General features: G+C 40.4%; 1 protein-coding gene across 3 annotated transcripts in view; it reads right to left on the reverse strand.

The window, feature by feature from the left end:
• MAPK1IP1L (mitogen-activated protein kinase 1 interacting protein 1 like) overlaps positions 1-12,295 on the reverse strand; it is a 29,445-nt gene extending 17,150 nt beyond the window's left edge. Inside the window, exons 1-3 of one of the 3 annotated variants that reach the window (XM_045566794.1) lie at positions 12,088-12,246; positions 2,364-2,385; positions 930-1,637 (exon numbers count right to left, since the gene is read on the reverse strand). In XM_045566794.1, the coding sequence (XP_045422750.1) occupies positions 930-1,637; positions 2,364-2,381 (726 nt within the window). In that variant the 5' untranslated portion in view covers positions 2,382-2,385; positions 12,088-12,246. Of the gene's footprint in view, positions 1-2; positions 1,638-2,363; positions 2,386-12,087 lie in introns of those variants that run through there. The other 2 variants (XM_045566786.1, XM_045566777.1) reach the window with 2 other exon arrangements.
• Positions 12,296-13,184: the final 889 nt, after the last annotated feature.

Below are 13,184 nucleotides of genomic sequence, written 5' to 3' on the forward strand. Positions count from 1 at the left end.
AGAAAGAAAAAGTCAACCTCTAGATTTTGTAAGTGGAGTTTATTAACTTCTTGCTGTGGCTTAAAATAAATTTATTGCTTAATAAATCCAAACAGCAAGTCATCTCATTTAGTCACTTTGGCATATACTTAAAAAATATATATATTTAGAGAATATATATAGCAAGAAGTTACACTAATGCAAGGAGGAAGTTCAGGGGGTACTTTCATAGCTGAGGTGCATGTTCAATTAATCTAATCAGAGATCTGATTAGTTATTTTGTGTGTTAAGAGTTAATAGATTTTTTTTTCCTAAGGAATATCCTGACTCTGCATTTGGATGCTCACTTGGCTTACCTTATGGGAGAGGCGGAATACTTTTCTATTCACTCCTATGACCAAGACCTCAACTAAGATGTTAATCCTACTCCAGCTTGGCTGACAGCAACGCATAAAGCATTATATGTAACTGACACTAAAGAATAGTGGCATAATCTTGAGCTCAAGAATTGCCTGAAAGATGAACGTTATATACTCATTGCCTTGGATTCTCTAAAAATCTATTTGTGTACCAGGCCCAACAGGCAGAATTGTGCTTGGTGTGATTATAAGACAATATTGAGAAATAATAAAAAAAACAAGCTGAATCCAATGCATCTCAGTGTTTACTCTCAAGGATGCTGCTGAGGACACTGTTTACTACATTACAAAATCTTGGGTGATCTTTGGGAAATTTTTCTTTTTGTTTCTAGTATAAGGAATACTTGTGCTTTCTTTCATCCTTTTAAACCCGAAGTTTTGAAATTGACTCATTTTATGTATTATACATGCATTCTCTTTAAGAAGGTTTTAAAAGCTTTCTAATCTTTCATCCGAAACTAGGGAGAAATAATCCTTCAGTTGTGCTTATGTGATTACTAGTGCATGTTAAATAACAAATTGAACACTCACATGGGGGCCACCAGGCATTGGTGGAGCACCAGAAGGTCCTGAAGGCACTTGAAAAGGATTACTGGGAGTAGGATACAGTCCTGGTGTGGGATATGATCCCGCAGGGGCAGGATATGGTGCTGGTGGTCCCCAGGCTCCCGGTGGAACAGTGCCCCACGGAACAGGTGGTGCTGCCCCTGGTGCTTGGGGAGGAGGAGGAGCGGGATATGGCCCTGGAGATGGATATGGCATATTAGGGGTAGGATACTGCCCTCCCATTCCTGGTGCCCAAGGTCCAGAAGACATGGATCCCCATGGACCTAAAGGACCACCTGCAGCTGGATCTGTGGGTGCACCATATGGTCTAGGTAGCTCTGGAAAGGGCATATTTGGTGTAGGATATGGCCCTGTGGGGCCAGGACCTGGCACAGTTGGGGCTGGATAAGGACCACCAGGTGGGGGGCATGATGGTCCAGAAGGAGGAAAGGGTGCTGGGGGTCCTGGAGGTGGTCCGGTGGGAGGCACAGAGGGATACATTCCTGTTGGTGCTGGTCCAAAAGGCACAGTGGAGGCTGTTGCACTTGGTGGGAGTCCAGATGGCACAGAAGGTGGAGCACTTGGGCTATTCCAAGGGTTGGAACCTGGCCAGCCTTGAGGAGCTTGGCCAGATTTTGTATTGCTCACAGCAGAAGTTTTGGCAGGGGAGTGTTCAGGTAGCGCATCTGCCAACTGGAATACAAAACAGACATGTCTTATATAGGGACAAGTCATACCAAACACTATTATAAACCCACAGAGAATAGTTAGCTATAGGGTCAGGGATTATAAACCTCAACAATGTCTTCAGAAGCTAAGCTTTACATTTAATATAAAACTTGAGGTGTTCCTTGAATATCAACTTCATGGTACCAATTTTTCAGAGAAGCTTAGTTTTTCTAAATACAATTAATCATACTGTGCTTCATTTCTGTGCTGTATTAATATAACAGAAGACAGTAATTAAAAGGATAGAATTGAGTCACGATCTAGATCTGAATCCCAGCTTTACCTCAAATAAGTCATATACTCTCACTCAGCTTCAGTTTTCTCATTTTCAAAAACAGTTTGAGGGTTAACTTGAGGCTTAAATGACATAGTTTATGCAGTGCACTTCAGAGTGCCTGGTATATAATAATTTTCAATAAATACTGGCTGTTATTAATACCATCAGGATAAAAGAACAATAGAAATAACACCTTAAATTTTTCATTTAAGGATTCACAAATAAATACTACAGGAAACATTTTCAAACATGCTATTATCTAACTAAACTAAGGCAAATCACCTATCGAAATTACATGCCAAAACTCTCCCTCAAGAATCACAAAAAGCATCCCTTTTAAGTTAAATGACATTAAGACCATGTTGTTTTTCTTAAAAGCCAAAAACTTATCAAAGAGAAGCTCATCAACTTACCGAAAATTCATCAGACATTTTCCTAAAAAAAAAAAAAAAAAAAAAAAAAAAAAAAGAAAGAAAGAAAGAAAAGAAAAAAAAGTTCAAAATCAATGTTCATTATTTCTTATATGTTCTTTTAGGAACTCTCTATGCATAGATTATTTCTACTTACATGGAATCTTAATCAATTATGGAATGTGTTTTTTTCTTACACAGGAAAATTTTCTATAATAGTTCATATAGCTCTATCAACTTCATCCCTTTTAATGGCTGCACATCATACAAAAATGATTCATAATTTAGTTTATAGTCTCATTTATATGGCAGTTTAGGTAGTTTTAAATAATGATACAGCGAACATTTCTAAATTTACCTTTGTTCATGTGTGAGAGTCTATCACTAGGAAAAATCACCAGAAGTGGAATTTACAGAGTCAACAAGTAAGTTTATCTAAAAATCCATCTGAAAAGTCCATGTCAGTTTGCATTGTCACCCTTTTTGCTAACTCCTCTTTTACTACTGGATAGTGTTAAATTTAAAATTGTTTTTCATTATGATAGATTAAAAACCGGCATCTTGTTTAATTTATTTTTTTTAATAAAGGCTGGTCAAGTGAAGCAGTGGAAGTGGAGAAGGAACACAGCAATCTGTAACTGGTTGTGATCAACTAGTTGTAAACATCACTGCACTCAGACCAACCTAGCATCTTGTTTTAACAGTGGAAGGTAGAGTATCTTTTTAATACTCCATTTATACTTTGTTTTTGTGAATTCACTGATGTCCTTGGACCATTTTTTACCAGATTTTTAATTGAAATATAATTAATACTCAATAAAACGCACAGATCTTAAGTGTTCAAGTTAACAAATTCTGACAATTGTATATGCTCAAGTAACCACCCCCAACAAGATATAGAAAGAACATTTCCATCACTCTTGTAAGTTAACTCATGCTCCTTTCCAATCAGCTGCTACAACCTCAAGTAATCACTTTTGAAATTTTGCTTCTTCTTTACCTGAGTTTCCTTTATCTGTAGATTTCTATTTTTTGAGACAGTCTCACTCTGTTGCCTGGGCTAGAATGCCATGGTGTCAGCCTAGCTCACAGCAACCTCAAACTCCTGGGCTCAAGCGATCCCTCTGCCTCAGCGTTCTGAGTAGCTGGAACTATAGGCATGCACCACCATGCCCAGTTAATTTTTTCTGTATATTTTCAGCTTTCCAGCTAATTTTTTTCTATTTTTCTTTTAGTAAAGACAGGGTCTCGCTCTTGCTCAGGCTGGTCTCGAACTCCTGAGCTCAAACGATCCTCCCATCTCGGCCTCCCAGAGTGCTAGGATTACAGGCATGAGCCACTGCACCCGGCCTATCTGTAGATTTGTTAAATAATATTTTATGGTACTATAAAGGTTTTAAATTTCATGTCGTCAAACTCATCAATCTTTCCCTCCATGTGGCTTCTCAATTTTGTGACATGTTTACAAAGGCCTTCTCTACTCCGAGATTAAAGAAAATTTTGCCTTACTTTCTTATTGTATTTTCATAGATTAACTTCTTGTTTAAAATCTTTCAATTATTCCAAACAATAATTACCAAATAATCTATCTTTTCTCAACTAATTGGACAAGCTACCTTTACCACATTCTACTGCTGCTATCAACAACTAGCATTTACTGAATGTTTACCATGGAATAGGCACTATGGCCTATCTCATTTAGTAGCTCCAGAGCTCTCTGATGCAAATTCTGTTTTCACCATGAGCTTACAGCTGGAGAAAAGGAAGCTTACTTATTAGCAAGTTAACTTGTTTAAGCCCCAGAGCTAGTGACAAGTAGAAAAGGGGCTGACTCAGTACAGTCTGACTCCAGAGCTGGCTATAGAGCCTCCACCATTCCCCATGGGTATTGTGGACTGCTCTTTTTTTACTGATTTGCACCGTACCATTCCTTTTTAACTACAGTACCTTTATATTTTAAACAAATTTTAATATCAGTCACCCTACTATTACTGTAGTTTTCTTCATATTCTCTGAATATTCTCATTTTGATTTTTTCCAGATCATTTTGTAGAAAAAAGGAAAAAATCTGTTGGTTCTCTGGTTGAAAATGCATTCAATTTACAGATGAATCTAGGGGACATGTCATGTATTTAAAATGTCAAATCTTCTCATTCAAGAACAAAGTACAGGCTGGGTGTGGTGGCTCACACCTGTAACCCTAGCACTCTGGGAGGCCAAAGCAGGCGGATTGCTCGAGGTCAGGAGGGCAAGACCAGCCTGAGCAAGAGCGAGACCTCGTCTCTACTTAAAAAAAAATAGAAAGAAATTATCTGGACAACTAAAAATATATAGAAAAAATTAGCCAGGCATGGTGGCGCATGCCTGTAGTCCCAGCTACTTGGGAGGCTGAGGCAGGAGGATCATTTAAGCCCAGGAGTTTGAGGTTGCTGTGAGCTAGGCCGACGCCACGGCACTCACTCTAGCCTGGGCAACAGAGGGAGACTCTGTCTCAAAAAAAAAAAAAAAAAAAAAAAGAACAAAGTACAGCTGTCCTTGATATCCTAGGGAAACTGGGTCCAAGATCCTCGATAATACCAAAATCTGAGGATGCTCAAGTCCCTGATATAAAATGGCACAGTACTTGATATAACCTCTGTGCATCCTCCTGTATATTTTAAATCATCTCTAGATTACTTATAACACCTAATACAATGTAAGTGTTACGTAAAGGTTTTACTGTATTATTATTTATATTTTTATTTATTGAACAATACACAAATATTCAATATTTGAATATTTGTTCAAGCATTTTCTGTCTGTAGATTCAGAAGCCACAGATACAATGGGCTTTCTAGTTCCCATACTCGTCATTCAGTTTTCTTGATCAGGTCTCCTACACATTTCTTACAAGAGAGATTTCTATTAAAACTTTTTCTTGTAAATAGACTCTTTTTTTCCATTTTCTTCCCCTTGTATTTTCTAACTAGTAGCTCATATATGGAACAGGGTTTTAAATTTTAATCTATTACAGGTCCTCAAATAACATTTCATTGGACATTATTTTGTTTTAATAATGGAAAAAAATCAAGTCCTAACCTGGCCACTATCTGTGTGGAGTGGGCACATTCTCATCCGTATGGGTTTTCTCCAATTTCCTGCCATCTCCAAAAGCTGCGTGTGTGAGGTTCACTGGCATGCCTACACGGTCCTACTCTGAGTGAATGTGGGTGTGACTGTGACCTGAAATGGGACGGTATTCTGGCCAGGGCTGTGACCTGCTTGTGCCCACAGCTGCCAGGAGAGGCTCTGGCTACCTGAGATTTTGAACTTGAATAAATGGGTAAATAATTATCTTACTTGTTTTATCAATCTTTTATTTATTCATTTTTTTGAAACAGGGTCTTGCTCTGTTGCCCTAGGCTGGAGCACAGTGGCGCAATCATTGCTCCCTACAGCCTGAACTCCGGGGCTCAAATAATCCTCCTTCCTCAGCCTCCCGAGTAGCTGTACTACAGGTACACACCACCATACTTGGCTAATTTTAAAATTTATTTTGTTAAGATGGGGTCTTAGTATGTTGCCCAGGCCAATCTTAAACTCCTGGCCTCAAGCGATCCTCCCTGCTTGGCCTCCCAAAGTGCTGGGATTACAGGTGTGAGCCACTGCTTTCGGCTATTAGTCTTTCTTAAATGTATGTATAGCTCACATTTATTTTTTTTTTTAAATAGATCATTTAAAGGACTATCACATTTATCTTAATGTGTAAAACTGAAAGTGTTTGGGGTCTTTATTTAGAAGTTTGGTGATGTTTCTGTGATGGGAAATACGCTGTAAAAACTTAACTGATATTTATATCAAGTAGCCTGCACTAAATCTGGTTTCCCTTAAAGTCACAGTTTTCAGGAATCTATGGGCCAGGGGCGGTGGCTCACGCCTGTAATCCTAGCACTCTGGGAGGCCGAGGCGGGCAGATTGCTCGAGGTCAGGAGTTCGAGACCAGCCTGACCAACAGCGAGACCCCATCTCTACTAAAAAATAGAAAGAAATTATCTGGTCAACTAAAAATATATAGAAAAAATTAGCTGGGCATGGTGACGCATGCCTGTAGTCCCAGCTCGGGAGGCTGAGGCAGTAGGATCTCTTGAGCCCAGGAGTTTGAGGTTGCTGTGAGCTAGGCTGATGCCACGGCACTCACTCTAGCCAGGGCAACAAAGTGACACTCTGTCTCAAGGAAAAAAAAAAAAAAAAGAACCTATGGAGTATGTTAAGTGAACACTTACTGCATTACTTTTGTAAGCAGCAACATTACTGAATAATAATTATTATTAGTTTTTTGGAGACCAGGTCTCACTCTGTTGCCAGGGCTAGAACGCAGTGGCATCATTATAGCTCACTGCAACCTCAAACTCCCGACTCAAGTGATCCTCCAGCATCAGCCTCTGGAGTAGCTGGGACTACAGATGTGTGCCACCACACCCAGCTATTTTTTCATTTTTTGTTTTTGTTTTTTGTAGAGATGGGGGGGGTCTCACTATGTTGCTCAGGCTGGTCTTGAACTCTTGGCCTCAAAGAGATCTTCGCCTTGGCCTCCCAAAGTGCTAGAATTACAGGTGTGAGCTACCGCACTCAGTCAGAATTGAATTATGCCATTTGTAAAAAATAATTTTAGCTTTTCTAATATTTATGCCTCTTTTTCTTTTGTATCAGCTAGGACTCAAACAATGAAATGTTAGTGATCATGGGTATGGTGATCTTGTTTCCAACTCTCCTGGGAATGCTTCTAATGTTTAAGTATGATTTTCATTTTTTAGTTTGAGATTTTTACAAATTACATTAAGTACATTTTTATTTATGCCTGTTACTAGATTTATTTATTCCTATTTTGGTAATTAAAAAATATTAGAGAAGACACTGAATTTCTTCAGATCTTTCAGTGTCTAATGAGTTGATCTGTTTTTCTCTCTTGATCTAACAGTTAATTAAGATAGGCTAATTAATATAAAACCATCCTTGCATTCTTAGGAGTTTTATTTTTAATTATGACTTGGTTATCATAAGGAATGATAAAGGAAGGGAACATGAAGCCTACTAAGTCCAAACTGCTACATCCTTTTTATTCAGAGTATGAAAAAACACACCTTGACTGTACAGTAAACACAATCCATTCACTCTCATGTTAAGGTTTTACACTAAAACATCACATCACCCAATAGTATTCTTAGGAGTAATGCTACAAGAAAGCTTATTAATGAATGGTTAGTTAGAAGTCTACAGAAGTAAGACTGACATGCTTTTCAAACAAAGTGAGCCTTTCTAAAACAGAAAACAGCTCTGTATCAAAGTTCATGTTAATTCTAGAGCAGTCAATCTAATGAACTTCATATGGTCTTGCTGTTGAGGTTTTCAGAATTACACTCTTCCTCTTAGTTTTTGAAAAACATATATACACAGTATATACTTAACTAGTCATAGAATTACATAAAATATAAATTATCCCACAAGTTAATAATATTAAACTTATTCACAACTCTGGCTTTAAAATTTTTCAGTTCAAAATCAAAATATGGAAGATAGAGGAGGTGCTAGAATCTTATGATTAAATAACGAAGCCTTCACCAAAGGAATCAGAAACAGAGGCTGGGCATGGTAGCTCACACCTGTAATCCGAGCACTTTGGGAGGCTGAAGCAGGAGGCTCATTTGCAGTCAAGGAATTTGAGACCAGCCTGAGCAACACAGCAAGACCCCGTGTATGCAAAAAAATGGAAAAATTAGCCAGGCATGGCACGTACCTATAGTCCCAGCACTCTACATGGGAGGCTGAGACAGGAGCAAGACCTATGGCACTACCTTAGTAAACTGACCTGTTCTCACTGCCTAGAATACACAGTGTTCATGTTACAACAGCCCCCCTTATAGTCAATTTCAGTTACCTGTGGTCTGAAAATATTAAATGGAAAATTCCAGTAAGAAACAATTCATAGCAGGGCACAGTGGCTCATGATGGTAATCCTAGCATTCTGGGAGGCCGAGGTGGGTAGACTGTTTGAGCTCAGGAGTCTGATACCAGCATGAGCAACAAAGACCAGTCTTTACTAAAAATAGAAAAATTAACTGGGCCTCATGTCATGTGCCTGTGGTCCCAGCTATGTGGGAGGCTGAGGCAGGAGGATCACTTGAGCCCAGAAGTTCGAGGTTGTGGTGAGCTATGATGATGCCACTGCACTCTACCCAGGTAAAAGAGCAACAGTCTGTCTCAAAACAAACAAACAAACAAAAAAACCCCAAAAAACTAAACCCCTAAAAAACCAATTCATAAGTTTCAAATGGTGTGAGCACCATTTTGAGTGGCATAATGAAATCTTGTGCCGGCATGAACCAGCCCTTTGTCCAGGGCACCCACGCTGTATACACTATCTGCCTGTTAGGTACTTAGCAGGCATCTTGGTTATCAGATGGAAAAAACGTAGTATATATGTAAGGTTCAGTACTATCCTCAGTTTCATGCATCCATTAGGGATCTTGTAATATATCCCCCCTAGGATATGGGGGGGACTACCGTAATTGGAAGCATTTCAGTTTGGTTTCTGGGGGATAATTTCATCGGAAAAAGGTACAAAAAATAAAGTTGGACATCAGTGTTTCAATATGAGAAGAGTTGTAGAAAGTAAAAAAATCTAGATTTTCCAAAAAGATATTCCAAAACATCTGAATTATTGCTAATTATTAAGATGAGGCCAATGTAACCTTGAACTGGTCAAAAGAGTTTATAATCAAGAAACGTTTTCTTTTTTTCCCCTTTCTTTGTGGAATAATGTAAAGCTATTATTTCCAAAACTTTCCATTACTATTTTATGGCATGATCTACCAAGCACTTGAAAAATAATTAGTTATTTTCTGAGCAAAAAGAGTAGTAATTTTAAAACAGTAAAAGATTTCTTTTGATATATACTACAGAAGTAAAACATTTTGGTAATTCCTATGACCTTTAGAGTAAATCCTCCCAATCATTGTGAGGTTTAAGAAAGTTGGACTCCTTAAATTACTAGTGACTATTGACAAAGACTATTTCAGAGGGTCATCAAAGTGTGAAGTGATAAATACGGGACTACACAGTTATGAAAGCTAGACATCAATCCTTTTGACCGAGTCTTTTGACAAAGGGAAGCTTCTTAACAAGAGACCATTTTCCCATCTGTAAAACAGCTATCATTCCTGGCTGCCTCATAGATAATTAAAAGTAACACACTTAATAATCTGCAGATGTAAGATATTTGTTAACAGAAACTAAGGGAAATTAGGATTTTGCATTTAGTAAGGTGGGGAGGATGATGGTATGTATTGCATTGAAAATATAAATTCTGTATTAGAATACAAGCTGATTTTTAGTATTTGGCTCCTTCATCTAATTAAGTTCCATTTTTTACATTTGGGTAACTCAAAAATTGAGATTTTGAATGTTTTGAACACTTAAAATTTTCAGTACAGGTTGAGCATCCCAATCTGAAAACCCAAAATGCTCTAAAATCTGAAATTTTTTGGGCTTTTTTCCTTTGATATAATGCCTAAAGGATATGCTCATTGGAGCATTTAGGATTCTGGATGCTCAAATGGTATAATGCAAATATTCCAAAATCCAAAAAAAAATCGAAAATTGAAAACACTCCTGCTCCTAACCATTTCAGATAAGGGATACTCAACCTGTAAAATTTTTTACATTTATTCACATACTTGTTGGAACATATGTTCCAGGCACTGTGTTGGGCTTTGGGGAAATCAGGAGTATTACATGGAAATTCCTGAGAAGTGGTGTCTCTGCAGTCTAGAAGAACAATAAAGAAAAAGGTGGTGGGACCGGCCCTAAGGAAACGAAGGAAAAGAGAGCAGTTAGGGTAAAAGCTCGGAGAATCCGTGGGGAAGCATAAGGAGTTAAGATTGGATGGTATTATAGCAAGAAAGGGAAGCGGTACGGACCTGAGACTAGGGTTTGAATCATTTAACTTAATAGTCAGCTTACCTGAATGAACCTCAATTTCTTCACCTATAAAGAATGGGCCAGTAATGCTGGCAGGGACTAAATGGAACTCTGTCCGATCAAGCACCTAAAACAGTGCTTGAGTGGGAAACATTCCAAATTCTAGTCTTCCTTGGTACACGAGCATATAGCATATGGTTAAAAGAGTGAATGTTCTGCAGCTCTTCACTGGCTGGTTCAACTCTGGACAAGTCTAACTCTCCAAACTTCAGAGGTAAAGGGAGATGGGAATAATATCTACTTCACAGATTTGCTGTGAGACTTACATAATAAATACACAAATCTCATTGTCACTGCCTGGCATATAGCAAAAACTCAACAAACTTTAGCTTCCATAATCGCTATTAAAGGTCCATAAACCTTTATCTGCCATTCTCATTCTAGAAACCTGTGAAAATGAAAGAAGCTTTTCCAAGTTTGGGACAAAACTTACTTAGAGGCAAAATCTGACCTGAAGCTATTTATAATTTCTATTAATCCCCACTTAGAATGAATATTCACACCTATTGCTGTACAAATATTAATGTTGATTTACTGGGTGCCTTGACTCTGCTGGGGGGTGTTATCTCCCATCTATATAATATATTCCTTTCCTAAAATATAAAGATAAAATCCAAATATTTATGAATTCCAGGACACATTGATCACAGGGTTTCTGTTAAGAGACTGGGGACGAGTATTACCCAATCATCCTGGAGAGAGGAAAAGAACATTCCAATAAATGCAACTTAAATCTGAAACAAACTAGCTTTGCATAGTGGTCTCTGTCTGAGACACTAGCAGCAAAAAAAACTTCTATTCTTGCCCAAAGAACACCACTGAACAAAGAACTTCTGAAATATTTCTGAAGGCTGCCTTTGCCTGTAATAAGGGTTCTTTTTCAAACAGGCCTTTACAACCACCAATAATAATTTTTAGCAGTAATGGTAAAAAAATTTTTTTTCGGTAGAGTCTGGTTTGATGCTTAAATATTAGAATCTTTATTAAAGCAGTAATCTTGGTTTTCAAGGAAAAGAGGAAAACGGTTCGGCTATTTATAAGCTATAGTGCATGTGCTCCTAAATCCTAAAATAACAGACTATTACAGAACTCAGCACTTCTCATAGTTTGTCCTGAGTATTCGCCTAATGTATCTGCGAGCAATTCCTCTACTAAATAACCAGAACGTACGTCACACTGCGCATTACTTTAAACAAGCGTCAGAGATTCTCGTAAGAATCTATTCGGGCCTTTCCTTTTTCATTAGAAATTAATGAATGGGTGTAATCGGGGGATCAGGGTCTAGGGGCCCGAGGGCGACACCCCCCATATAAGCAAACGAACAAAGGGAGTCCGGGATCAACCGGAGCGAACCGGCCTCGGAGCCAGTCGCGCCCGCCCGGGAAGCGGTGGGGGAGGGGCCGGCCCGTTCCCGCCCCGCCCCCCAGCCAGGCCTGACGTCAAGCGCAGAGAAACCCGTCGGGCGCGACGACAGCGGCCTTCGACGCCTTCTCCCGGGGGGCGATCGGGAGGCACCCGGCGGCGCCGAGGAAGATGACTGCGAGAACCGCTCAGCCTCAGCCCCCAGGGAGACGGCCACGGCCCAAGCAGTGAGGTCACTCGAGACACCTCTGTTACCGCGCCCGCTTCCCGCTTGGCCGCGCCCGCCAGCCCCGCAACCCCAGCTCCCTGTGCCGCTCCACGACTTCCACTGGCACCGAAGCAGCCTCACCCAGTAAGATCCAAGCCCGCAGAAGGTTCTAGAAGCGGCGATCGGTCCCAGGGGCTAGGCGCCGAAGAATCCGGCACAGGATGACTGACGGACGGCAGCGGCGGCGGCAGCAGCAGCAGCAGCAGCAGCACCAGCACCAGCAGCGCGCGGCTCCTCCTGGCGCCGGAACAGGAAGCGCCCAGCGCACCGCCTCCGCCCGCGCTCCCCGCCCCTCGGCGCGGGCCGCGCGCGCCCCCAGCAGGCCCCCGGCGGTACTGCCCCCGCCGGCCCCCGGCGCCGGCCCTGGCTGTTTTCTCTGGGTGGGCGGGAGGAAGGATTCCGAGAAAACGCCGGTTGGCCTGGGATGTTCAGGGCAGCCGGGCTAAAATGGCTAACTTGTTGCCATGAGCGGTTTTAGGACAGATTGTGGATTCCCATGCTCAGCGGTTTTTACATCCAAGCCTCGAAGCAGGCAGGGTTGGATGCAGATTTCGGCCGGTCCCAGGACCAGACCCCTGGACCAAAAGTGGGGAGAGGTAAAGATCAATGCAGGAAAGGGAGGACTTTTGCAAATGGCTTGACAAATTTGTATTTGCTAAAGGAAATTGATATTTGCTGTATGTGTAGATATTTCCTGATCGAAATCTCTTTTCCCCACTCTTTGTTTTGTTTTTTGAGAAGCTGGCCCTGACCTTTTGGGTTCAGGCGATCCTCCGGCCTCAGCCTCCCGAGTAGCTAGGACTCAAGGACTCAAGGCCGGCCGCTGTGCCTGGCTGCCTAACTTCGTTTTTGAGTATCACGTACCTCCTCTGTCAGGCCCACGTGACTGACTCATGGCTCCAGCCATCAATGAACGGAACCTTCACTATAACGATGATGTCATGATAATTATATGGTGTACAAAATATATACATGATTTCTATATATAAAAATATCTTCAAAGTATATAGTTAGATTTTGCTTCTTTGTGTAAGCCATTAGTGGGTCAGTGGGTGGACATTTAACTATGAACTTCTTAAAGACATCCCTGGATATGCTCCACACCACACATAATTCTCATACTGAAATAGAGGAACTTCAAATTATATGATGGACGTATTTTTGGATAAGGGTACAAG

Source organism: Lemur catta, chromosome 1 (assembly GCF_020740605.2).
Source record: "Lemur catta isolate mLemCat1 chromosome 1, mLemCat1.pri, whole genome shotgun sequence".
Taxonomy (NCBI): Eukaryota; Metazoa; Chordata; class Mammalia; order Primates; family Lemuridae; genus Lemur; species Lemur catta.